Here is a 27,783-nt window from a genome sequence, read left to right as displayed (position 1 = left end):
TCTTTGCTAACCCCTAATATACTTTAATAAATGCTTAAAAACCTAAATGTTGCTGAATTTAAAAGTAAACCTTAGTTAATTCTCCCCCCAAGGCGGGGGGTAGGGGGTTGCAGGTAAGGACATACATGTTAGATTTTAAACATCAGACAAGCTGCCACAACTAGATATATATCACACTAGGAGTCGATCTGTGTTACGTTTGTGCTTGTGTTAGGTTTTTGCTTCAGAATAAAAAAAGGCTACTTCCTTGATAGTACCTTCACAAACTACTTCCTTCCCTAAATGGTTTGCTTGATAGGGCTTAGAAGCCCAACAGTTAATTTTATTTATGCTTCCATTTGTATTTATTATAGATGATTCAAATCATAGGACCTTTTCTTCAGACCATTTTTCCATCTACCATGCATCTTCACCCTGAAAATGTCAACTTTCAAGTAGATATTTTAATGTTCTGTTTGCATATTTACTTCACACTTTATCCATTTGTCCCCTACCCTCCTTGCAGTCAAACTAGGTCTGCACTGAGCAGACCCTCAGGTTTCTGCTTATAGAATGGCCAGATGCTCAAAGGCACTAATTCACATTTAGATTTGGTTTCTTAAATTTTCAAGACCCCCAATGCCTGACTGACAACTATGTCACAACTAATTATTTGCATAATGATTGAAATGCATTGGCATAAATGGTTCAGTTCAACTGATGTTTCTGTGTAGTAATACTCTTTATTTATTCTTTTTTTAGCCTTTTATTTTCAGTATCTTTTCTTCTGGATTACATGGAAATCTGTATGTTCTGCAGAAGAAATTATTTTCATGTATATGCTTTAATAGAACTTTAATTTCATATGGTTAAATTGAATAGTTTATTAACTAATAATAACTAATACCACCACTTTCTTCCCCTTTCATTCATATCACTAAATTGCTCTATAACTTAGGGGTCATATATCTCTCTGATTCTCTTGTTATTACCTCTTTTCCCTTTCCCATTTCTCTCTCTTATCACTATCTTCTATTTCATCAAAATGCTATTCTCTTTCCTCTTTGTCCAGTTTTTCTCCCCTTTTGGTATCTAGTCATCACTGTGCAGTAAATTTAAGCCGAAGGTAAAATGATAACCACTTAATTTCACCAGTGAAATTCATTCCACTTGATTTTACCAAATATATTATTTTTGTTACACCCGTATTTGAATCTGAAGTGTTTTAAGGTTCTTGGTAGAATAAGAAAATATCATTTATTTTTACTTGTTATCTTATAATTGATAATAAATACAGTTTTATAAAATTTTGAATACATACATTATATGGGAAGAATTAATTTAGGCTGGGTTTTCTTTGCAGCTTTTGTGTTATTTCTTATTACATGAGAAATTCTATCAATATTCTATTTCCATTCCAACCCTATGAACAGATTTAGTGACACTAGTCCCCAAATTAAAATGAATTGTTTTGATGTTCCTTTTTTGGAGATTGTAAATTATTTATATCTCCTTCAAATCCTTACTAACTTAATTGCTATGTTTTGAAGTAATTTCTACCTCATATCTCAGCATAAAACATGTTTTCCTGACATTTATATATAGTAACAATTGGAGTGTCGCCACCTGCTGGAGAGTTACTGTAGGAAAGCTCCACCCTGAGGAGAAGGCGTCTGAGGGCAAGCCATGCAGCTTTTCCTTGGCGTCAGGAAGTGATATTTGCTCATGGGTACTGTCTATCAAAGCTACCAGCCAATTAGCTTGGAGCTGTGTGTACGTGAGGACGGGATGTTCCCAGTTTCACAGGAGGCTTGTGGGATGAAGAAGGGGCAAGGCCGGCTCTCTTGCTCACTTTCGTCAGGACTCTTGTGGAGAGTGGAGCAAAAATGCAGGTTCCCTGGGATAGATAGATGTAGGCATTTAGGCCTCTTCCTCTCTTCACCAAATTCTTATTCTCCTTAATAAAAGCTTAAAAGTCTAAACTTGCTAAAGTTTATAATTTATTGGTGACCATTCATTAGATATTTTAGATATGCTAGCTAGAATTTTAGCCCCTATACTATAACTAGGGCAGCTAGTTGGCGCAGTAGATAGACTGCTGGGCCTGGTGTCAGGAAGACTCATTTTTCTGAGTTTAAATCTAGTCCCAGACACCTACTAGCTCTGTGACCCTGGACAAGTCACTTAACTCTGTTGCAATTTTCTCATCTGTAAAATGAGATGGAGAAGGAAATGTCACACCATGCCAGTATCTTTGCCAAGAAAATCCCAACTGGGGTCATCAAGAGTCAGACATATACTGAAAAATGACCAAACACACTGTACTAGTCCTCACTGACATTCACTTCATTTACTTCTTTGAGCTCTCATTGCTAAATATTTCTTTTTTGCTTGTTTGTTTCTTTGTTTTCTTGGGGACAGGGCACTGAGGGTTAAGTGACTTGCCCAGGGTCACATAGCTAGTGTCAAGTCTCTGAGGCCAAATTTGAACTCAGGTCCTCCTGAATCCAGGGCCGTTGCTCTATCCATTGCACCATCTAGCTGCCCCCATTGCTAAATATTTCAACCAAACCAGAATGTAATATAACCATTGTGAGATGTTAGAATATCCTTTATGTCTCATCATGGCTTGAACACCATCCAGGTTTTTAAAGGCTAAGTTAGTTGAAGGATGTTCTGACAGATAATATACCAGACTAGAAAGTTTTCTCATCCAGAACAATGATGTGTTGTATTTTATCTTCAAGGCCTAGAAACTTAACACTTGAATTTTAAACAAACAGTGGGTATTTTGAGGGAGGTCAAGCAAGTAATCAAGTAGTCTGCATAGGGAAGTGGTATGACACATCCATGAAGGGCAAACTTACATTGATTATACCACCAAATGTTTGAATTTTAAGTATTATTAGTGTTTTAAAAATTATTACGAAATATGACTTTAGGTAAATTATTTTACCTCTCTATATCTCTGATTCTTCAACTCCTAAGGGATAAGATTGAATTTGATAATCTCTGAAGTCCTTTTTAGATGGAAAGGTCTACAGTTCTGGGTGCCACTATGATAGTATTTTAATATGTATTAGCATTTAAACTATTCTATTAAATATTCCAGTTGTTTAAAGTATCCTTAAAGTACAGAATTTATATTTGAGCTACTGTGAAAATGATGTCAGTCAAACATGTGATCATAAACTAAATAAGCTGAATAACAAAAAAGTCTAGGGAGAAAAAAACGGAAATATATTAATATTTCTTTGAGGCCACTGACTTTATTGCTCATGGCAAACTTGATGTTAAAATGCACCATACATCACTTCAATGTGACAGGCTAGGGAAAATGAAAAACACAAAGCTTTACATAAATCAAGCAAAGGATTGTATTAAAATGCATAACCTTTTACATAAGAATCAAGATTTTACTTTTATCTCTTCAGAAGCTCTTTCCTACTTATGTAGATAGTTTAGATTTTGTTAAGGCTTCAAATTTTCAAGCAGTGTTATAGGGAATAATATTTCAGACTCATTGTAGACAAAGCCATTATGTTTTTAAAGCAATAAGGTTCATGGAAATGAAGCTCAAAATTTGCTAATAGGAACTAATCACTGTTAGTATTTGAATAGGAAAATATTTTGTTTTTTCTTAAAATTTCCCCCAGAAGAAAAGTATTGGAACCATTTGGCTTCAAGTTAATTTGTTTTATATCTTCCTAACATTTACTCACATTATGAGGAAATGTTCTTCCAGTCTCATAACCTAGTCTCCCTTTACTTTCTGGTGGTTTTTTCCTCAAATATCAAATATTTTGCAATATTTTATACTAAATAGCCTGTTCATTTTATCTTAGATATAGAGGTGAACATGATTTTATCATTTAAGCACCATAACTAGAGACATTAGTAGAACCATTTTGGACAGAATATTCAGTTGAATATATCAACTATGGCCCATTTATTAAACAACTTTATTAGAGTTCTAAGTAGTACCAATCCAGTCCATTTAAACTAGCAGTCAAAATGTTTTGCAAATAATTCTTGCGTCCTATAGACAAACAGAATTAAAATTGCTCTTTGAAAATATTTGAACATTCCTGCATCATCAACAAGTAGGCTTCGGGGGATAAAGTTGTTGTTGGTGGGTTGTTGTTTTTTTAATCCAGGCAACTCTCAAATAGCATCTACTACTAAATTACAAATGGCATTGTGTTCCATACCAGTAGGGGAAATCACCCACATTCATGAAATTACAGTTATTTGATATATTGAAAATGCTTCAAAAAAGGAACAAAATTATTGCCCATAACCCGTTAGTCAAGTCCAGCTTACAAAAGCTAAACAAAGAAACAGAGGAGAAAAAACATAGTTGAAACTACATAATGCCTGAACAACTTGAGTTCTGTCTCCTTCCTTTATCAGAATGTATCACATAAGTTGAGTGACATCTTTTGAGATGAAGCTGGCTTATTTACTGAATTCCATTTTTAATAAATTAGTTGTCATGGTCTTATCATAGCTTTAATTAAAGAAGGAGGTTTCGGTTTATTTCATATAATTGTAAGATAACCATGATGGAGTGGTATTTCATCTTCATTGTGTCTAATGTAGAGATTTTATAATGTTTCATTTTTGTAATCATAAAAGAATTCGTTATTAGACTGCTATGTCCTTATGCAGTTCTAGGTGTTCATGAATGATTCCAAAGGGTATCAGAAGATCAGCTTTGTTCTAATTTTTCAAAGTAGATATGGTTTTCCCCATATTATTTGTTTATGCTATGCTCTAAACTTAAACATCTTTTCCTCATAGTGTTATGTAGGTGATAATTTTATATTATTTTAATTGAATTTTATATTCACTTAGCAATTTTGCCTAGTGTTTCTTATTACTATGAAAATAGAAACTACTGCTTCTCTTTCCTTTCTGGTGTGCATATTCTTCAGATAAATCTCTTCTTGTTTAACTAAAAAGACAAGGTAGAAATTTGTTTTAGATTCTTTCTGTCAGCACAATGAGCCCTTGTGCCTCAGGGAGAATAACATTTTATTCATTGTTATGGTTTAATACATTGCTCTGAAACTTCAAGATGCATTTTTGCATAAGAATTGAACAAACCTACCTGTGTTTCTTTCCTTGATAATAACATGGAAAATGAAAAAAAGATAGAAAAATACAAAAGTTAAGAGAAAGATAATTTCTAGATAGCATTTTGGGAGATAAATTGCTAGGTACAAATACAAATTTTTCATTTTATTAATACTATTAATAGCATTCATTTTGATAACCTAGTAAAGCTTCACTTGTATTCTCATATAAATCAGGTCATCACTTGATAAAAGGTAATCTGAGATGCAATGATTAATGAATCACTATCTCCTTTGTTCTTAAACTTTTGCATATTAAAGTAAAGTGATTTTATGGAATTCACATGGGCAGTTGTCATTATTCCTTTACTGGAATATTTATTATTTACTGAGAGATAGCATGCTTAGTACATAGAAATGTTACCTCAGAGCCAAGAAACCCTCTGTTCAAGTCACATCTCCTGTATACACACACTTGCTGTGTGACCCTTGTTAGTCCTCTTGTAGGGACACAGTCTCTCAGTGTCTTTCATAACTCTCTAAGATTTTAAGTTGCAGAAAGAGTGCCAATTTATATTATTAGAGGAATTTTCTCCATCTAAAAGTTCCCCACACCAATGAAGTCACAGATACAATCCCCATCCTTATCCTCAATACTTACTGATGTGTTATTTGGGGCAGCTAGGTTGCCCAGTGGATAAACTGCTGGGCCTGGAGTCAGGAATACTCATCTTCCTGAGTTCAAATCTGGCCTCTGACACTTATTAGCTATGTGACCCTGGGAAAGTTACTTTACCCCTGTTTGCCTTAGTTTCTTCATCTGTAAAATGAGCTAGAAAAGGAAATGGCAAACCACTGCAGTATCTTTGCCAGGAATACCTCAAATGGGGTTATGAAGAATCAGAAACAACTGAAAAATGAACAACAAATGTGTTGCTTAAATATACTATGTTATATGTACTTATTAGAATTAATTTTCTTGAATCCTTCATAACTTAAAGAGCCCTATACTAGGCACCGGATGAAATACAAAGTTTAGGAATAAGATATGGGCCATACCCTTATAGAATTTTCACTTAATAAGAAGGATAAGACAGAAATATGTGTAATTATGACTCACAATATTGCATGGTTATGTTCATTGGAGAGTTATGAAACAAAGTATTATGTGAGGTAAGGAGGATTATAGAAGGCTTCATATGGCATGTTGCATCTAAATATTGGTTTAATGGATGAGATGTAAAAGTTTCAATATCATATGACTTGAATCTAGAGAATTTTGTCCATTTTTAATACCACATTTTAGGAAGGATATGAACTGGAAGACACCCAGAAGAGATCTAAAAGGATTCTGAGAGACCTAGAAATAGAAAAGATACCATGCAAGGATTAAAGGAACAAGTTTAGCCTAGATAACTGTCTTCAAATACTTGAAGGGCTGACATATAGAAGTGGTACTGGCAATAGACTTTCTTCTTTCCACCTGTTCCAGACAGAACTAGGAGCAATGTGTAGAAGAGGCACAGTCTTGTTTTAAGAAAAAACTTTCTAACAATTAGAATCCTCACAAAGGAGAATGAGCCCCCTCAAAGATTGTGGGTCTCTCTTACTTTAAGCAGACCTTTTGTGGACAAGGTTGTAGAAGGGATTCTTAAGTATGGGGAAACTAGAAAATCTATGATGCACCTCAAATTTTTAGATTCTGTGTGAATACCTACCTCAGTTATCTTCAATATAAAGGTATGTGTTCAGAAAAAAAATATCATTTAGGACTGAGAAAATGAAACTCCAGAGGCTCAAAAACTGCACAGGAGCTTTACTACTATATACCAGAAACACTTTCTCCAAGAAGACAATATCACAAATGTTTATACTGTGTCTATATGTGAATGGATCATCTTAATAAAAGGGGGAAATGAGTTTTAAAAGACTTTTTTCCTATCTTAACAGATAGGAAGTGACTGGTTACCAGTGCAGGAGTCATTTATGAATCAGCTGTCTCTGTAGAGTCAAACTTATTGAAGCAAAGGTCAAAATTAGACCAAAGTAGAAGAAAAAATAAAGATGCAATATAATATGCAAACACAAGGACTCCATTATGACCTATTTAAACAAGTTGTTGGAAGGGGGAGAGAGGGGGAAAATGAAGCAAGGAAAATATATTGACATAGACTATCAGCAAGAAGGGAGGGAGGAAGAGAATTTGGATCACTAAGTTTTTTTTTTAATTGATGTCAAAATTTGTATTTTACATGTAATTTGGGAAAATAAAATGCTAAATTTAATTTTAAAAAATAACTATTGACCCTTATGTCTATTTTAATGCCTTTATAAAATCATTATGAAAATATGAAAAAGGAACATGTTTGTTTCACAAATTATAGCAATACAAGTTATCCCCAAAAGTCTTAGGGCAGTTTTAATCATATAGGAAGACCATATCTTCTTGGTCACAAAGTTAACTAAATTATGCAAATAATGCAAATTTTTATTGTGTTTTCTGTGTCATTAATTATGAAAAAAGCATTTAGCTCAGTAGAGCTAAATATAAGCTTAAAAGGTCCTGGGCACTGTCTTCTATGCATGTTAAGATCATATGAATTCCATGATGGGCATAGTCACAGAAATAACTTTGGTGATCCTCTGACTTATAACAGGTAAGGCATAAAAAGAGATGTCTGCTGTACAGATTTGTGTTATTAGGTGAAATGGGTATACTGGTCATCTTAAATAGAGGGGAGGAATAACACAGTACATTGATCATGCAGTGAATAGAATGCTGTGCTTGGAATCAAATCTGGTCTCAGATACTATCTGAGCAAATAATCTAACCTTTTTCAACTTCTAGTTTCTTTATAACAAGAGGTTACATGACTCCTCATGTATAGCTTATATTGAATTGCTTGAGTTCTTGGGAGGGGGAGGGAAGGAGGAAGAGAATTTAGAACACAAAGTTTTTTAAAAATTGATGTCAAAATTTGTATTTTACATGTAATTTGGAGAAATAAAATTCTAAATATAAAAAATAAAAAAGAGGGTAAAAAACCCACAAGAGGTCACATTAGATGACTACTAAGGTTCCTTCCAATTCTAAATCTAAATCTGTTATACTGTAATTTTATTTTTATTTTGTTTTTTTTTTTTAGTGAGGCAATTGGGGTTAAGTGACTTGCCCAGTGTCACACAGCTAGTAAGTGTTATGTGTCTGAGGCCGGATTTGAACTCAGGTATTCCTGACTCCAGGGCTGGTGCTCTATCCACCACTGCGCCACCTAGCTGCCCCCTATCCTGTAATTTTAAAAGACCTAGGGAAAGGTCCTCAAGCAATAATTATTTGTTTGTTTTGGTTTTTTGGCAGGGCAATGAGGGTTAAGTGACTTGCCCAGGGTCACACAACTAGCAAGTGTCAAGTATCTGAGGCCGGATTTGAACTCAAGTACTCCTGAATCCAGGACCGGTAGTCTATCCACTGCACCACCTAGCTGCCCCCCCCCCAAGTAATAATTATTATAATAATAGCATCTACCATTTGCCTAACTTTAAGTTTTACAAAGTGCATTTTAAATATATTATTTCTTTTGCTAACAGGTAGATGTCCTATGGGGGATATGAGAGGGTACAGAGAAGGGTTACTAGATTGAAAAGGTCTGGATGGATTGTGGTCTCTACCATTAGGGAACATTCTCTCATCAGTACGCTACAGTCCATTAGAGAATTGAAGAAAATTTTATACCAAGTAGATTGTTTCTAGGATAAAATGCAAAATCTTAGCTAGGTATTTCAAGACTTTGACAATGTGGCCTCTCACCTACCTTCCCAGTCTTATTTTATATTACTCTTCAGACACTATCTGGTACAGTCAGATTGCTCTGCAAGCTACTTCTGACATCCATGCTCATGTACAAATGACCCCTCTACCCTTATGTTTGGAATACACTCCCTTCTCACCTCTACCATATAAAATCTTTGACTTCCTTCAAAGACAGCTCAAGCAGCACTTTTTTTTTTTTTGGTGAGGTAATTGGGGTTAAGTGACTTGCCCAGGGTCACACAGCTAGTAAGTGTCAAGTGTCTGAGGTCAGATTTGAACTCAGATCCTCCTGACTCCCAGGTGGGTGCTCTATCCATTATGCCACATAGCTGCCCCTCAAGCATCACTTCTTACATAAGACCTGTCATTATCCCTCTAAGTACTAGCTTTCCTTTCCTCTTGAAACTACTACGGATTATTTCTTGTCTACTTTGTATTTCTTTACTTATATACATGTGGTATCTTCAAGTAAAATGTGAGCTTCATTAGGAAAAATATTTATTTTTGTCTTTCTGTCAGTTCCTGGTAAGTGATTAATAAATGTTCACTGAATTTAATAAAATTTTCTTAAAGGAGAACAAATCTAATACTTATTGAAGTGAATAATCAAAGAAACATTCTACTTTTAAATGTCATTTTGTGGTGTTGTAGTGGAGCCTAAGTATTAAAATAATTTCAGAAGTGGGTATGTGACCATTTTATATGAGAATTTATTTGGGTTCTTTAACAACTCTGTTAGATTAATAAATAGAGGGGTTTTTGTCATCAGATGGTAATGTCACAATTAAGGTCTACATAAGATTTTTTTTTCAAATTTTTAAGTTGCAAAATGGACTTCATTTGAAGGTTCTTACAGCTGTATTGTAACCAAATAAAATTTGGAGTAGAATTCTATTAAGCTCTGAGTTTAACCCAGGAACATAATGTATAGGACTGATACATATAATATACAATCACATGTCATTTCCCTATCTTTAGTTTACTCTTCAAATTTTACTTGTTCATTAAGTTCCCATAAAAAGCAGTAATTTACCATTCTGTTTTCTATCATCTGGCCTTTTCTTCTGACCAAATAAAATAAAGTCGAGTCAGAGAACATTAGGCCTTTTTTGCAGTAGATTTTCTTATTAACTTCCTCTTGAACCTCTCCCAGGGAATGACCTTTCTGTTAGAATTACTTTTTCAGAAAGAATGAGGGAGCCGTAATTGAGCCTTTCCTGAGAACTTTCAAACATAGAGACTTCACTTAACTGGAGCCTTTCCTTTCCTACTAAAGCTAGACTTTTATGTACATTTCGAATTTCTAGTTTAGACTCTTGACCCAAGTATAATTATAAGCCAGGGGTCAGTTCCATTGCTTATAAGGGAACTTTCAGACTGAAACAAACATTTTTCTAAAGACAGAGAACATTTATTTTAAAATGTCTTTACCTATTGACCATTTACATTTCCTTTTTGAAATCAGTGTCTTTTCTTCTTAGAGCTTTTACCCTTATAGTCTGGCTTCTAACCCTTTATCATGAACTGAGATCATAAACTTCTCCAAATTACATCCACCTTTTAGTATGACATAGATTTTGGTGTTCAAAATACATCATTATAGTTAACCTCAAGTTTTGCTGTGGGTAGCATAGCCTGCATTAAAAAAAAAATAATTGTTATTAAACATGTAGAATGGTAATGGATTACTCAATCAAAATCTCTGTGCACCTCTAGTTAGGCCACCTCCTTTCTTTGAGTTTTTCAAGTAAATGGATTGTTGGGTAGACAAATCAGATTACAGGGTAGACAAGAGATACTTTGTTTATTCTCTTCTGATTTTAGAATTGATTTTGGCCTTGCTTCCTTTTGGCAAGGCTAGCTTGAAATTTATCTAATGTCAGATGAATTGAATAAATGCCTTCTCTTCTGGACCAGCGAATGACTACTTGGTTCTTCTTTGTATTATGTGAAGTATTCAACTGAACATAAGGTTGCTATATACTTGGCATAACTATGATGAGATTGATTATTCATCTGTAGTTTTTCAAATTATTCTTCTTTAAATTCACATATGTGTATATACATGTGTGGTTTTAGATGAAGGAAATAATTCTTCTGAATGTATAAACAACTATAAAATAGCAAATCATTTCCTTGTAACAGTGTTTATTATTGTGGGTATCTCGTTTTTGTGGGGATGAGTGGAGATTTTGAAAATAAGATTACACGAAGTGCTTAACTGTGAGTTTTTGTGGTGGTAATTGAAATTCAAATAATATTCATTTAGTAAATAGGCTATAATTCATTTGACATTTTTGTTTTGTTTTGGTTTTTGGTTTTTTTAGTGAGGCAATTGGGGTTAAGTGACTTGCCCAGGGTCACACAGCTAGTAAGTGTTAAGTTTCTGAGGCCAGATTTGAACCCAGGTATTCCTGACTCCAGGGCCGGTGGTCTATCCTCTGCGACACCTAGCTGCCCCTCATTTGACATCTTTAAAAATTAGTACTCAGACATTATTGTTCTATTTCCTAAGAATGTAGTTACACAGTTTATTCCAAGTTATCAAAGCTTGAGGATAATAGTAGGAAGGACAAGAACACTTTACAAGTTACAAAGCTACCTTCTCTGCTTCAGTATTCAGAAGGAGAAAATGACCAATCCGTGAATATTTTCTGCAACAGGGTGCCATGAAGTAGTTTATGTGGCAATCTGAGAACCTTCTTTGCTCCCCATTAAAAAAAAAAGTTTTACACTTTGAATATGTAGTGAGAATCACTAAAATAGAGCTAAGTACCTAAATTTAAAAGTATTTTTCAAGTGACTTTCAGAGTTTGAAGAGGATGAATTTCATCACACACTCAACTTTTGTTATAAAAACTATAAACTATACAGGTTTTCCTACTTTAATAAAAACTTTACTGGGGAGTACAAGTGATGATTTGAAGTAGTTACATTTTCATCTGAGATAGCCTAGATAAGTGAATAGAGAACTGGCCTTAGACCTAAGTTTGTTAAATTTCTGAAGTGCAAGTCCATTAATCTATTCTCAGACAACTCTCTTAAGATTATACGTTATGAAATATCATTCTACATTGGTGAATGAAATTCATTACTGGAAGCTCTTTATAACAATGAAAAACTATTACATAGTAAAAAAAAAAACCTCTCTAAAAGAACTTTCAAGATTATAAAATTATCTGTTAATAAGAATCAGTTCTCCTACCATCCTTTTAAGGTATAAAATTTCGTGGACTTTAGGGAAAGGAATTAAAAATTGGGAACCTAATTTTTGGGCTTTGGTTTGTTTTGGTTTCTTTTTTAGTTTCCATTAAATCTTTGGAGTAGTTTAAATCCAAAGTACCAGTATTTCGGGACAGAGTTAACATGGAATAAAAATAAATTCATTATTTTATAAGTAAAAACCAGTTTTCTAAGTTTTATTATTCTTTTTGTTGTTGTTGTTCAATCATTTATCAGTCATGTCCAACACTTTATGACCTCATTTGGGGTTTCTTGGCAGAAATTTCCTTCTCCAGCTCATTTTATAAATGAGGAAACTGAGGTAAAGAGTATTAACTGACTTAGGCAAGGTCACACACATAGTAAGTGTCTAAGACCAGATTTGAATTCAGGAAGATAGGTTTTTCTCTATCCACTGTGTTCCATATTTTACCCCTTTGGACATATTTGTATTAATGATGGTATTTGTGCATTTCCTATGATAGCTTGGCATGGCATACAGTCAACACACATTTATTTATTAAGTTCCTATGCACTATTTTATGCTCAAGAAAGCAAAGACAAACATAAGGCCATACCTTCCCAAACAGCTTACATTCTAATATGCATATAAGCATATAGAAAATAAATGCCTTTATATTTGGTAGGGAAAACACAAGCAACTAGGGAAATCAAGGAAGTTTTCATACAGAAGTTAGTTTACTTAAGCTAGTCTACTTAATTTAGTCTACTTAACACTTAAGCTAAGTCATTAGGGAAGTAAAGAAATCTAAGAAATGAAGCTGACCAGCGATTGAATTCTAGCGATGGAGCTTGCAGTGGAATATGGCCTGTGTGAAGTCACAAACTTGAGAGTCATGTGTGAGGAACAGCAAGACAACCAGTTTAGATAAACTATGAAATGCAGAGAGGTGAGTAATATATAATAAGGCTGGAAAGGTAGGTTGGGGTGATTTTACATTTTATTTTGGAAGCAATAGGGAGCCACTGGGATATATTGAATAGAAAAGTGGCATGTTTAAATCTGTGCTTTAGGAAAATCAATTTGATGGCTGTGTGGAAGATGAATTAGACTGGGAAAGACTTGATTAGGAGACTAATTAGGTAGCTATTGCAACAGTCCTTGTAAGAGGACCTGAACTAAGAGGATGAGTGGCCTTGTCAGTACTGAGAAGGGGCATTGTATGAGAGATGAGATATTGTTGAAAAAGCATCAAGATTTGTCAACTGTTTCAATACATAGGGTGAGGGAGAGTGAGAAATTGAGTTTTATTTTAGACCATTTGAGTTTGGGTTGTCTATGGGGCCCAGAAAACACAATATATAGGAAAAGAAGAGGTTGTCAATAGTGTCAAATGCTACTTGGAGTTCAGGAAAGATAATGATTGAGAAAAGACCATTAAATTTGTCACTGAAGAGAATATTGGTAACTTTAAAGGGTAAAGTTTCAGTTAAGTGATTAAATCAAAAATCAAATGGCAAAGGTTGAAGAATAGGAAGAGAATGTTAAGTTGAGTGAAAATCATTTTTCTAGAAGACTGGCTACAAAAGGAAGAAAAGATATTGGGTGACAACTTGATGAAACAATAATGTCTAACAGTGTTTTTTTAAGGATGGGTGGAAATGAGTGTGTTTGTAGGTAGCAGTTGAGAAACCAGTATATAGTAATGAAATATAAAGGGAGGAAGGGATAATTGAGAAGAAAAACTGCTAAGGAAGACAGAGATGGGATCAAGAGCACATGTCAAAGGGTTGTCTTTGGCAAGGAGAAGGGCTACTTGATTAGATACATTAGAAAAGGAGTATCAAGAGGAAGGGATGCTATCCAGGGGTCTGGAGGTCTTGTTGTTTGTCCTTTTTTTTTTTTTTTTTTGGCAGGGCAATGAGGATTAAGTGACTTGCCAGGGTCACACAGCTAGTAAGTATCAAGTGTCTGAGGCCAGATTTGAGCTCAGGTCTTCCTGAATCCATGGCCAGTGCTTTATCCACTGTGCCACCTAACTGCCCCTGCCCTTCATTCTTGAATAGGACGATGAAATTGGTGATGTTATGGATTTAAGTAGGGGGTATGCAGAGTCACTAGCCTCACTCTCTTCTCCAGAGCTATCAGGGTGTGGTGGCAAGTTATCCATTAGGACAACTGGAGATGGCCCCAAATATTTGAGGCAGTTAGGGTTAAGTGACTTGCCCAGGGTCACACAGCTAGTAAGTGTCATGTATCTGAGGTCAAATTTGAACTCAGGTCCTCCCGACTCCAAGGTCAGTACTCTATCCACTGTGTTACCTAGATGCCCTCTCAGGTTCTAGATAAGAAGAGAAGACAACAGTTTCTATTATCTCAGTAAAGCATAGGGTGAGGTCCATACCTGAGAGGGGAGGAGAAGAATTTGTAAAAGGTTTGAAATAGATACCTTGGTTAGTGGGATAGAGAATCCATTAGAGAGAAGTAAAAGGATTATTTCCTGCAGTGACGACCCATTCAAGATTAAATAACATAAATTTGTAGTGAACACAGATTCAAAGTGTCAAGTTACCTTGTCTTGATTTGGAAAGAGGAAAGGAAAGTCAGAGGAGAGATGATAATGACCTGAGAAATTACTAAATGGAGGGATTGAAGGTCATAGTGAAGATAAAGGTTAGGGACATGTGACACAGTGGGAGATTATGGTCACAAAGGTAATTTCAGAAAGAAAATAGAAAACGTGTGGATGATGGCAAAATCAGGGATGTAACCATTCTTGTGTATGGTTAAGATAGAATGGAGGATCAGCTCATAAAATTTGAGGAAATTAGAAAACTGGGAGATTAGAGTGCTTGAGAGGAAGCATCATAATGTATGTTGAAGGCCTTTAGTATAGAAGCAAGGGGCGGGGAGGTGGGGAATAGGAAGACTATAGACTAGATACAGGACTCCTTGAGAAAAGAGGGAAAATGACCCATAGTCCAGTAGATGAGCACCATTGTGGTACAGCATTACTGACAGATGCTTTCTCTGCCTCTCATCTCTTAATGACAGCTTTCTTTTTGGGTGTTCCCTGCTGCATAAAGGGCACCATGAATAGAGTACTCAGTCTAAAATCAGGAAGATTCATCTTCAAATGGGGCCTCAGACACTTACTAGCTAATGTGACCCTGGGCACGTCACTTAACCCTGTTTGCCTCAGTTTCCTCATCTGTAAAATGAGATGGAGAAGGAAATGGCAAACCAGTCCCATATCTTTGCCAAGAGAATCCCAAATGGGGTCATGAAGAGTAGAACATGATGGAAAATGAGTGAACAACAACAATGCATTATTGTATAGACTGGTGTTTTTGTTCCTCAATGTCTCTCATATTCTTTTTATCTGCCATTATCAATATTATAATACTGAACTGCACTTCTTTCAATTAACAGGTATTGCCCATCCATTGTGGAAACTCTTCTCTTTTGTATTTTTCTATTCATAATATTGGATGATATATATCATTTTAGCTTTATTCACTTGTCTTAAAATCCTGATTTATCATTTCTCAGTCTCATCATTAGTATAATTTCCCCCAGAAATTGACATCCCCAGATAAACTTTTGGCAATTAATTGCTCATGTGAGCTGGAATGTAATGAGGATCATATTGCTGCTATAGCAGAAGAAAGCAACCAGGATGAAATCCCACCTCCCATCTGGAAATCATCGCATTCCCCACTTTTACAGTACTGTGAGTTTATATGTTACTTACTTATATTAACCTGTTTATTAATAGATCTATTATTATTTGCTTCTATTCACATATGATTTCTTATGTTAAATATGTATGTATTATATAAACAAATATATATTTATATCATGCATGTGGGTGTTGCCCTACTGCTTTCCTATTGGTTACTATTTAAGCTTTGTCTTCACAGCTCTTGACCTACACACACACACACACACACACACACACACACAAAATGTACACCTATTCCCAACTTTTGAAAAGTGAAAAATGTACCCAAACCAGAGAAAATGGTTACATTAAACTATTTTCCAACTAAATTTAGTCAAACTGGTTATATTTGAATATATGTTCTACATGTAGACAGTTTTAAAGTTAAATGAATTAAACTTGTAGTTAGATGATAAACATTTTCTTTTTTAAAGATAAATTGTCCACTTTTTGGGGTTTTTTTGTTTTTGTTTTTTGCAGGGCAATGAGGGTTAAGTGATTTGCCCAGGGTCACACAACTAGTAAGTGTCAAGTGTCTGAGGCCAAATTTGAACTCAGGTACTCCTGAATCCAGGACCAGCGCTTTATCCACTGTGCCACCTAGCTGCCCCCAGTCCACTTTTTTAAAATAGTGAGAACCATTAACTGTTAATATAAAAATCTTAAGTTTGAAAGTAACAGTTCTTTTTTTTTTTTTTTTAGTGAGGCAGTTGGGGTTAAGTGACTTGCCTAGGGTCACACAGCTAGTAAGTGTTAAGTGTCTGAGGCTGGATTTGAACTCAGGTACTCCTGACTCCAGGGTCGGTGCTCTATCCACTGCGACACCTAGCTGCCCCAAAAGTAACACTTCTTTAAAAGTCTGAAAAAATCCAGAGTCTTCCTCATTTTACTTTTGTAAGGTACAAAGTCACCTGTAAACTAAGAAACCTATGGAAATTTGGCTACTTTATTGCTAAATACAATAATTGATTTATTTTCAACATTAGCATGGTAATATGGGAGACAATGTGTTATATAAGAAAGAACATTGAAATCAGAAAACTGGGTTCTAGTTTTGCTCAAGTACTTGTTAGCTTTGTGACCTTAGACAAATTACTTCTATTCTCTGGATTTCACATGGGAAACAGTAAAGCTATGGTTATATTAGATAATCTCTAAAGTTCTTTTTAATTCTAGAATTATATGACTCAATTAAGTAATCCTCTTATTGTGAATAGTTTTGACATTGAATTTCCCCTGAATATACAAAAATATTAATAAAATTGAATTTGCCTTTGTATGAATTAAAATTAATTCACTTCTCCTAATATTATGTTTACATATAGCAAAACTAATCCATAATGGAGGATCCTGGATTTCTGATTATTTACTACTTTTAGACTTTTGAGACAATATGTAAAGTAATACAAACCTTATTTTTGAAGATATCACAGTGTCCTGATACATAAAAAATAATGATTATGTGATTTTTGTACAACTCTCAAGCTGATGCTTCTAGATTAGTGACAGCTTCTTAAAATAATTTTTATTCTATGTTTTAAATTAAATTTTATTTTAAAATTTTTTTCACCTCTGTGTTTTGTCATTTTTACCCGTTGTATAACAGTGGGATTAATGTGTAGCAAAGAAATAATTTTATAAATTATTCAAATATTTTTCAATTCTTTAAAATTCTGTTTCAAAGGAAAAAACAAACTTCAAAAATAAATTTAAAGGCATTGATTATACTGTATTTATCATTCTATTGGTGGATATGCTATAAACTTGTCATTTAGCATGATATTCTAATAAAAATGTAATTTTACTCTACTCTATAAGATGTGATGTTTCTGGGTATGTTACTTTGAAATATTTTATTAGCTAAGTTTTAACCTAATTCTTTTGTATTTCTTTTCCTAGGTAAGAAATCAGAGTGTTCAGGAAAATCTCCAAATGGTTACCAGTGGATTAACTGCATCACAGCCTCCCTTCTTCCATCAAAGCAGCAAAGTGTTGTAGATTCAGCAGCTGAGGCCTTTTCTTCTCTCCAAGGTGCTTTACTCTAATCATTTTCACATTGAATAATCAACTATTTTTCTTTAATTTTAGGAAAAGTAAGAATGAAGAGATGTGGGGTTTTTTTTAATCCTAGTTCTCTAAAATATCCTATAGAACCTATGCTACCCCATAACCAATACCTTTATCAAGCACCCATCATTTGGATACTATTAAATTTAATATTGATTATATACAGGTATGCTTTAATTTGGAAATTCACAAAATGCCAAACAGGGGAGAAAAGTAAAATATGTAGCATTGAATTATTTCCAAAATATATTTCCAGAGCTTTATTCCAATCACTGGATCCTGGGGCTCCTGGATGCATGTACATCAGTATGCTTGTCAATGCTAGGGGCTTCCTAAAGTACTTTTGTTAACATCATAATTTCAAATTAATTTTTCCAGAAAGCTGTTGCTGTTGTACATTTTGGCATCTAGGATTAGGTCAGCAGCCATAAATTTCATTGATGTACTTAATGCACAGGAGGAAGTGCTATCTTGGGAATCTTGTAAACCAGAGTCCTTTACTAACCCCCTCTTACAAGATATTGACATATAAAACAAAATGTCCCCATTTTGTTTTTCATCTTTCTTCATTTCAAACTTTAAATAAAGAATGTTTATGCAGGGCTCTTTTTCATTCATAAAAATGGAAATCACTCTTAGTGCCTGCATGAGTAGACTTGTATTCTTGTTCACGAATTCTCATGATGGATTGGCCCATAAAATCTTTACGTTTGGCTTGTGCAGCTGAGTTCATGACTGAATACAGAGTGATAAAGAAGGTTTAGCATTTTTTAGAAAGCAAAGAAATCATATCTTCTAGATGGCCCTTAAGCTAGTTTTTAACAGCTTGGAAATGAGTTAGAAAGGTATAATCAGACTTGGAGTTAAAAGCACCAGTGTTCAGTATAAATCTTTGGGGTATAATCTGTAAATTGATGCAAGAGGGATCTATAACACTTATTTGGTTTTCATTATATTTGCATGGGTATCTGCCAATCCAAACATATTTATTTTTACCTTATCATCCATCAGAATATAAAAAAAGAAATGATAGATTGTGTCATTGACCAGTTCAGCAGCCGACTTCTTTCAACACATTACTGTATATTTACAGTATTAGCTGTATTGTTTTCAGTTTTTGGCAAAATAGTCAGCTTTTGATCCTGGGTAGAAATGTCAGTGCTCACATTTCCTGTGAGGTTTTGGCCTTTTTTTGAAGAGGTAGGAGAGAGCTAAATGAATTATGATGCTGTCATCTGAAGAAACCACAGTATGTTTCTTTGCCAAATTTTAGTTAGAGGAGAGCTGATCATCTGCTGGTGTGTGCTTTTCCTGAACCCCACCAGCAGTTCACTCATAACTTCTGCCCATTCTCTTACATGCTGTGAGAATGAAGTATACAAAAGTCCTTTTAACCTTCTTTTTTGCAAGGTTAATTGACTTAATCACCCCCAGAGAAGATGAGTTTGGCCAGAAGGATTTAGAAATCCATATTTTCTCCTGGACTTTAGCAGGGCTGACACCAGGAAGGAAACCTTTCTTATTGTTGATAAATCATATATTTTAGATGCTAATTTATTAAAAATTTATCCCCACTTCATAGAATATGATAAATATTATACTATTGCTCATTTGTAATGGCCATTCAATAAAGATTTAGTGTTAATAACTCATTTGCTAGATCATCATCAATTTCTTATACGTCCTTTTCAATAACAACTATTTCATGCTTCCTAATATCGCCTTTTTTTTTAAAGGGGTTTATTTGTGTAGATCAAAAAGCCAAGTTGTGTCCTCTGTATCTGGAACCTATTTCATTAAGAATGACTCTGTGGGGGCGGCTAGGTGGCACAGTGGATAAAGCACCGGCCCTGGATTCAGGAGTACCTGAGTTCAAATCTGGCCTCAGACACTTGACACTTACTAGCTGTGTGACCCTGGGAAAGTCACTTAACCCCCATTGCCCTGCAAAAAAAAAAACAAAACAAAGAATGACTCTGTTATCTTTTTATAACCACTAAGGACTCTTCTCCGTTTTAAATTTTTAACTAGTAATTATTTGGGTCTACCAGTTTTTTTATTTAGAATCATTGAACTGTTAAGATTCCATGTCAATTGAACTTAATTGATAAATAATTTGGAACTATTATTGTGATACATCTTTGGTTAGATTGTCTTTGATGCCTGTCTTTAACATTGGACTCTTTTCTCCTGCATGCTGGCAGGGCAGAGGGATGGCATGCAGGGTCGGGGAGAGCCTGGCATTTCTGTGTATCTTCCTTTGTTCTCACAGCCTGACACTTGCCCAGCAAGGAATGAACCAGAATGCCATAGTCAGCAAAATAATTTATATTTTCTAAGTTCCAGGATTAAGCTATGTTCCCCAGTAAAGTGGCTTTAGTTTTACTTTGGTGAGGAAATTCCCCAAAACATGATTTTAATGCCATTATAGTCCATTCTACTTTATCTGATCCCATGCTATAGTATTCTATCTTTCCTTTCTCTGTGGTCCATGTATGTCGATTTGCTGCTGCTGCATACTGGAAGCACATAAGACTTGTCATTGTTTTTCATAATGATATTTGAATGAAAGTTTTGGAAGTTGAAGCACCTAGGTGGCACAGTGGATAGAGTGCCAAGCCTGGAGTCACTTATGTTTAAATCTAAATTCAGACAGTTATTATGTGTCCCTATGCAAGTCACTGAGCTGCCATTTGCCTCAGTTTTTTTTTTCATATGTAAAATGGGAATAATAATAATAATAATAATAGCACCTACCTCCCAGGGTTATTATAAGGATCAAATAAGATACTTGTAAAGTTTTTAGCACAGGGTCTGGCACAAAGTAAGCACTATATAAACGCGGACTTGTAGTAGTTGTAGCAGCAGCAGCAGTAATGAGGAGGAGGTAATTATTAAATCTGAATGTTTGGTTGTAGCAGTTCATGAGTTCATCTCTATGAGCCAATAGACAATACTTTGAAATTACCTTCTCTAGATGAAATAATCTTGGATGTATACTGCTTAAAACTTTCTTTAACGGCTATGGAATGATCATTGGCGTATTTCAGTAGATTTTTTTGATACAAATAGACATAAAACTACTTGATAGTCTAAGATTTACCCTCTAAACCACACAAGCAAACAATCTTTAGTTTGAACTTTTACTTGTAAAGTCTGGTGTATAATGGACCTCAGAAAGTTATCTAGTCTAGTTCTAGAATTCAGGGAGTCCTAAACATAATCACATCAGGATATTATTTGTTTGTGCTGTTTGCAAAAATCAACTAAGACTAAAGGGATCATACCATAATCTGTTTTAGTAACATGCCCCCCCAAACCATAACCTTAGTATTTATTCTTACAATGTTGAGGCTAAGTCTCTCTCATAATTTAAACATTCATGTTGTGTCCATCATTGTCATTATGATACTTAGGATATTCCATTGGCATTTGAAAATTCTTAACTTCTTTCTTGATCTTTTTTTTTTTTTTTAGTGAGGCAATTGGGGTTAAGTGACTTGCCTAAGGTCACACAGCTAGTAAGTATTAAGTGTCTTAGTCCAGATTTGAACTCAGGTCCTCCTGACTCCAGGGCCGGTGCTCTATCCACTGCACCACCTAGCTGCCCCTTGATCTTTTTTTGCAAACCAAATAAACCTATTTCTCATTGACCTTTTTTCCTAATCCTTTAATGATTTTTGTTGTTTTATCCTGTCTCTGAGTCCCCAAGAATGACTAGGATCCCCTATTGCCCTTAAGGTAAAGCTACTGGAAGCCCTAAAGCTATTGGATAGCATACTGGCCTGGAGTCAAGAAGACCTGAACTTTAGACACTTACTAGCTGTGTGATCCTGGGCAAGTCATTTAACCCTGTTCTAATGAGTTATAACTTTTCTTTTGTTAAGCATAACATATCAGCTAAATGAGTTCTACATTTTTACATTTCAATAAACATTTTTGATATCTCTTCATATCTAACTAAGAATTTTTTGTGGATTCTGAGCACCCAACCTGCAGGTAATAGCTTCATATCTTAAGAGGTGAAAAGTTCTTTTGATGACATCTAGTTTAATATAGTCATTCTATATCTTATTTATGATCTGCATACAAGGAAATTAAGATTTCGAGAGGTAAAATAACCTGCCCCAGGTTAGACAGATACGCCGGGATAGCAGAATTTCATAGTTAGAAGGGACTTGAGCAGTCATTTAGTCCAAACTATGCCTGAAAAACAATTCCTTCTACAAGACACCTAAGAAATGATCAGACTTTGCTTAGAGTCTTTAAATAAGAGAGAACCTACAGTCTCCCCAGATGACCCATTCCACTTATAGATAGTTCTCATTGTTAAAAGATTTTCATTATACCAAGCCCAATTTTTCCTCTTTGTAACTTCTACTCATTGCTTAATCCTGTTCTCTATGGGCGAACAGAACTAGACTAGTCCCTCTTCTATGTGGCAATCTTTGTGATATTTAAAGGCAACACCCCATTAAAATCTTAGTCTAATTGATTATCACATTGTGACAGTAACCATGCATTTTTGAAATCTATATCAGTAGACTACAACTCTCCCCTCCCCCACCCACATACACAAACAAAGATTTCAAAAGGTTAGGCCCATCAATAGACACAGCAATTCATTTTACAAGAACTAGCCTCGCTAATATCAGAGATGCTTATATCTGGAAGGCTGGCCACTAGGAGATGAGATATTTTAAGCACAGCTATTATCTAAGCTATCTATTCAATCCCTCCAGTTTCTGTTGTTGGAGAGACTGCCCACTCCAGTGAAAATCATGTGTCTTTTGAAGGATGGAATAAGAATTAAAATCTACATAAAATTCATGAACAAAAAATGTGTAATCAGGAGCCAAATAGTATTTTATACATAGTAGGTACTTAAGGAATAGTTGTTGAATAAGAAATCATTCAATCCACCCTGCCATAAATAAATTCTTCCTCACAAAAATGAAATTTCCTTCTAGAAAATAATGTATTCTAAAGAGAAAGTTTTGCATAAATCCTTTAACAAGCATGTATTGAGGGCCTGCTAAGAGTTCTGGCCTCTTTTTTTGGCGGGGGGCAGGGCAATGAGGGTTAAGTGACTTGCCCAGGGTCACACAGGTAGTAAGTGTCAAGTGTCTGAAACTGGATTTGAATTCAGGTCCTCCTGAATCCAGGGCCAGTGGTTTATTCACTGTACCACCTAGCTGTCCCTGGCCTCTATTTAAGAACCATTTTTCCCCCAAGATTGTTTGCATTGGCTATCTCCTATAAATGAAATATACTTCTTCCTCATCTCTGCTCTCTTTGTATTTATTTTCCTTATATTTATTCTGCATATACATATAAATATATATAAGTGTAAACATATTTATGCATGGATGGGTGGATGGATGGATGAATGGATGGATGGATGGATAGATGGATAGATGGAGTTTTAGTCTCCCACATCAGAAGGTAAGGTCCTTGGGAGTAAGAATTGTTTCACTCTTTGTGTTTGTCCCCAGAGTATAACCCTGTGCCTGCTGACATACAATAAATGCTTAATACATATTTGGTGGCTGACTGACTGAAATTTTGGCTTTGTGACCCACTTGAAATTATTATTCTTTTATTATTTTAAAGAATACTTCCATGGAAGCAACCTGTAATAAAAGTTACACCTCTTTTTAAAAATCTAGTTTGTTTCTTTTTTTCTTTGATGCTTTTGTTTACAGAAAGAATATAGAATAACATAGAATTTTAAACCAGGAGGAAAAAAAGAGGTAACTGTCTACATTACTTTGATCCTTAAGTGAGTAGCTTTCTCAAATAGTATAGTTACCAGCTGCCTTCTTTAGTCATGGCTGGAGTTAGATGCTTTGACAAGGTCCATTCATCTTAAGCTAGAACATTTTATCTTTTCTATTTGTTTAAGGACATTTTATAAGTTAGAATGAATTTTATGAAGTTACTCTGCTATTGAAGCCATTCAAACATACTAGGGATTCGCTTAGTTTTTAGATTCACTGTGCAAGAACTAAGGGCTAGAATGCCTTGTTTTTGTTTGGTTTTTCTATTTCTATACTCTAAGCACTTGCTGAGATTTAGCACTACAAACCTGCCATAGCTAGATTTTCATTGGAAGTCATTTCTTTTTTAAGGTATAGCAAATTTTAAAAGTTTTCATGGTATTAATGCTAATGGAAAGAACTATCACTTCAGGCCTGTAAAGGTTGAGTTGCTTGAGAAAGCATTTAGCTCTTACAGACTTCTTCAAAAAGAACATTGTTGTACAGATCTGTCATTTACATCCGTACAGAGAAATTCATCTGAATGGAAACTGGTTTTAAATAGCATGAGAATTATGGGGATATGACTGTAAAGGGATGTTAATGTCTTTTAACAAATATATCGGATCTTATACATTCAAATAACTCTTAGACACGTCATGGTTACCCTGGGAGCCTGTGTATTCTTTATTACTCAAATCTATTTTGAAACATCTCTTTGGAATTTCCTTCAAAGTCTACAACAGATTCTTTTGAATATCCTCAATAGTAACATTCATTTATTCAACAAAAATTCATTATCTTCAGGTAATGCTAATGGCAGATCATTATCCTTTGAGTAAATTTGATTTTTGGAAGCAGATAAAAGTTGTTCAGAGCCAAGACCAGTTATATGAGGGTTGTGATCAAGCGAGAAAATACCTACTGGAATCCAAAAAGATTGGTAACCATGAAGTAATGAAGCTAGCATTCTTTAGTGACTTCCGACCATCCCAGAAGACAATTTGAGTTATTAATCAACAAGCATTGAATAGTTGTTTACTATGTGATTCTGTTGAAAAAAACAATATATATAAATCATTATATACAAGGTAAATTCTGAGCAGATAGAAGCTAGCAACCATGGGGGCTGGAAAAGGCCTCCTTGAAGGAAGTGATGGTTGGACTGAATATTAAAGGAAGCCAGGGATTCCAATAGTCAGTAGAGAGGAGGGGAGAGCATTCCAGGCATGGGGAGGCATCCAGTGTGAAGGTACAGAGATGGGAAATGGAACATTGTTGGGAGGAACAGTATGGCTGGATCGTAAAGCAGGTGGAGGGGAGAGATGTGTTTAAAAAAAAAAAAAAAGCCAGAAAGATAGAAAGGTATTAAGGCCGAAAACCATTATGTTAGAGCCCGATGTTTTACAAAGCCATTTATTTCATTCATTTATGTCTGCCTCCTGTTAGACTATTTATCAAGAGAAAACCCTGGTAAATTTTAAATAATGATGCCTATACTGAAAAAATACTCACTTAAGTTATTACTGTATTAAATAAGATCAAAGTAACTCAGAAAAATGCTTCAAAAAAAAAAACAAACAGCCAAGTGATCAAAGACTAAAAAAACATTAACTCACCATGCCTCAGTCACTCATGGATACCAGATATCTTGTTGCAGATGCCCTGGTAATAGCAGGAACAACTCCTGGAGCATCATGTATACCAGAACTTTTGAGGTGCTCAGAGAGTTCCCCTACAATCCCAAGGATTTCCTGGTACACCGCTTGTCACAGACCTAGCAGGCACCTCTGACCTTAAGAGAAATAAAGCACATGCAGACTCCAAATGTGCAGGCCCTAAAATAATAAGTTGAACAACCCAAGAACCCAGAAAGCTCTCAGTTGAGCTTTTAAAGTCTGGGGGTTGTTTGTGTGTGTGTGGTGTTGTTGGGGTTTGTTTTTTTTTGGTGAGGCAGTTGGGGTTAAGGGACTTGCCCAGGGTCACACAGCTAGTAAGTGTCAAGGGTCTGAGGCCAAATTTGAACTCAGGTCATCTTGAATCGAGGGCCGGTGCTCTATCCACTGCGCCACCTAGCTGCCCTGAGCTTTTAAAGTTTTACAGAAAAATATATTGTCAGCTTTTCCCAAATCATGTTTGTGATCTCTGTCCAAGTACCTCTTTCATATCTGTACCTCTCTGTTTCAGTTGCCCATCTAAAGTCTCATCCATTCAACCTTTCTCTGTCAGAGAAGGTTCTATGCCTATTGTAGTAGAAGCAATAGCTTAAACCCTTCCCCCTAAAAGTCAGCTAATTTTTCCTTAAAAGTTATTGATAGGGACAGCTAGGTGGCGCAGTGGATAGAGCACCAGCCCTGGAGTCAAGAGGACCTGAGTTCAAATATGACCTCAGACACTTAACACTTACTAGCGGTGTGACCCTGGGCAAGTCACTTAACCCCAATTGCCTCACCAAAAAAAAAAAGTTATTGATACATTTCTTGAAACTTGGTTGGCTCAGGAGATTAAGGCCTCAGACTTCTTGATCTTTTGAATACAAAAATGGCCAGAAAGACCTAGAGACAGGAAAGGAACAGAGGGGAACCTCTCAGAGGTTTGACTGATGGATCACAATGGATGACACAGAAAAGTGAACTTTACTCAGCTGATTCCAAACTGAGGTGTCCTAAACGCCAATCCTTACTGAATCTCTTTTTCCTGCTATGGCTAAATCTCTTTTTGTTAACTGTTGAATGACTTACAAATGTTTCATTTTTGTCCCAATAAACTGCCTGGGTCCTGGCCTACTCACATGTATGTTCCTGCTCCAACTTATCAAACCCAGTACTAGCCCTGTTCTCTGTGCAGATTTTGTTAGTTTTATTCCTGTATGACTAAGCCCCGGTCTAGGCCCCCTGCAACCTGATAATCTAGTTAGATATACTTGACCTACCACTCAACTGATAAATAAATGCCCAGTTTAGCCTTTTGTTCCTGAATGTTATTGACTTTTGCTTGCCTCTCTTAGCCAAACTTCAGCTATGTAGAATAGTTTCCCAACCTAGGCCTAGATGAATCCTTTCATCATGCTTCAGTGTATCATTCAGAACATTCTCATCTGTGTACTCTTTATATTACCCCAGTGAAATATAAGTGCCTTGGAGGGCAGGAACTGTTTTTGATGTTGTTGCTTTTTTTTCTTTGCATTCCCACCATATAACATAGGGCCTTGCCCATAAGAGAAACTTAATAAAAGCTTGTTGGATTAAACCCAGACAGTTGTAATCTTTTTCTCTGATAGGGAAAGAATATCTCAAATTAAAATATCACTGACTGGTTCCTAGACAGATTCTTAATTTTCATAGCTTTAACAGTATAATTTTTTTTACAGCTGTTATCAATGCAAAAGGATTGGAATTGAAAGATATCATTTTGGTTTATATGTATGTCAGAAATATGGAAGATTTTTCTGCTATAAATTCAGCATATGTGAAAATGTTCCATTCGTGTCCACCTACAAGGTATGTAATTGATACCTACACACACACACACACACACACACACACACACACACACACATATCATCTATTTGTCTTCCCTTACAATTGCATGATGTTTCTTTATATCTGGTATATTATTCAGTTATAACTGGTTCATTAATCTATGATTGCATTTTACTTTTCTCTCTTATTTCCCTATGCCAATTATTCCCTTAAATAGTTTTCACTTTTTGTACAACTACCTTCAGTAATCCTTAAGAGGAATATAGGAGCCCAAGACAGAAACTCTATAGCTAATGTGTATTTATGTTGAGGAAACAAAAATCTCCAAAGGAAATAAAATGTATTGGAGATGATTAAAAGGTGAGAAGTCCTTATATTCAGAATGTTAGAGCTTCTAACAAATCTCTCCCAACCCTACCACCTGACCCCAGATATAACTACATAACCACATACCCACTTTCCCATCCTCTAAATCCTATAAATACAACCTCAGACAATAGAAACTCCCAGAAGTTCTATCTTGCCCTTTGGATGAATCTGCCTCAGGCTGTTTCCACAGCCTGAAAAAAGCCAACAGTGAAGGCGTTGTTTTGTCTACACAAACATCAAATAAAGATTTTGACTGACTCTTCACTGAATTGACCAATTGTTTTGGCATCCCATGGTTCTATAGAAGAGTGGATGTTTATAGGCAGATCT

At 35.3% G+C, this 27,783-nt stretch overlaps 1 protein-coding gene across 3 annotated transcripts in view; it reads left to right on the top strand.

The window, feature by feature from the left end:
* DPH6 (diphthamine biosynthesis 6) overlaps positions 1–27,783 on the top strand; it is a 443,945-nt gene that overhangs the window by 194,576 nt on the left and 221,586 nt on the right. For all 3 annotated transcript variants that reach the window (XM_043990141.1, XM_043990143.1, XM_043990144.1), the window contains exons 9-11: positions 15,632–15,785; positions 17,676–17,807; positions 26,973–27,102. In XM_043990141.1, the coding sequence (XP_043846076.1) occupies positions 15,632–15,785; positions 17,676–17,807; positions 26,973–27,102 (416 nt within the window). The remainder of the gene's footprint in view (positions 1–15,631; positions 15,786–17,675; positions 17,808–26,972; positions 27,103–27,783) is intronic.

Source organism: Dromiciops gliroides, chromosome 2 (assembly GCF_019393635.1).
Source record: "Dromiciops gliroides isolate mDroGli1 chromosome 2, mDroGli1.pri, whole genome shotgun sequence".
In the NCBI taxonomy this organism is placed as follows: domain Eukaryota; kingdom Metazoa; phylum Chordata; class Mammalia; order Microbiotheria; family Microbiotheriidae; genus Dromiciops; species Dromiciops gliroides.
The sequence above is the reverse complement of the archived record's forward strand: the minus strand, read 5'-3'. Positions and strand labels throughout refer to the sequence as shown.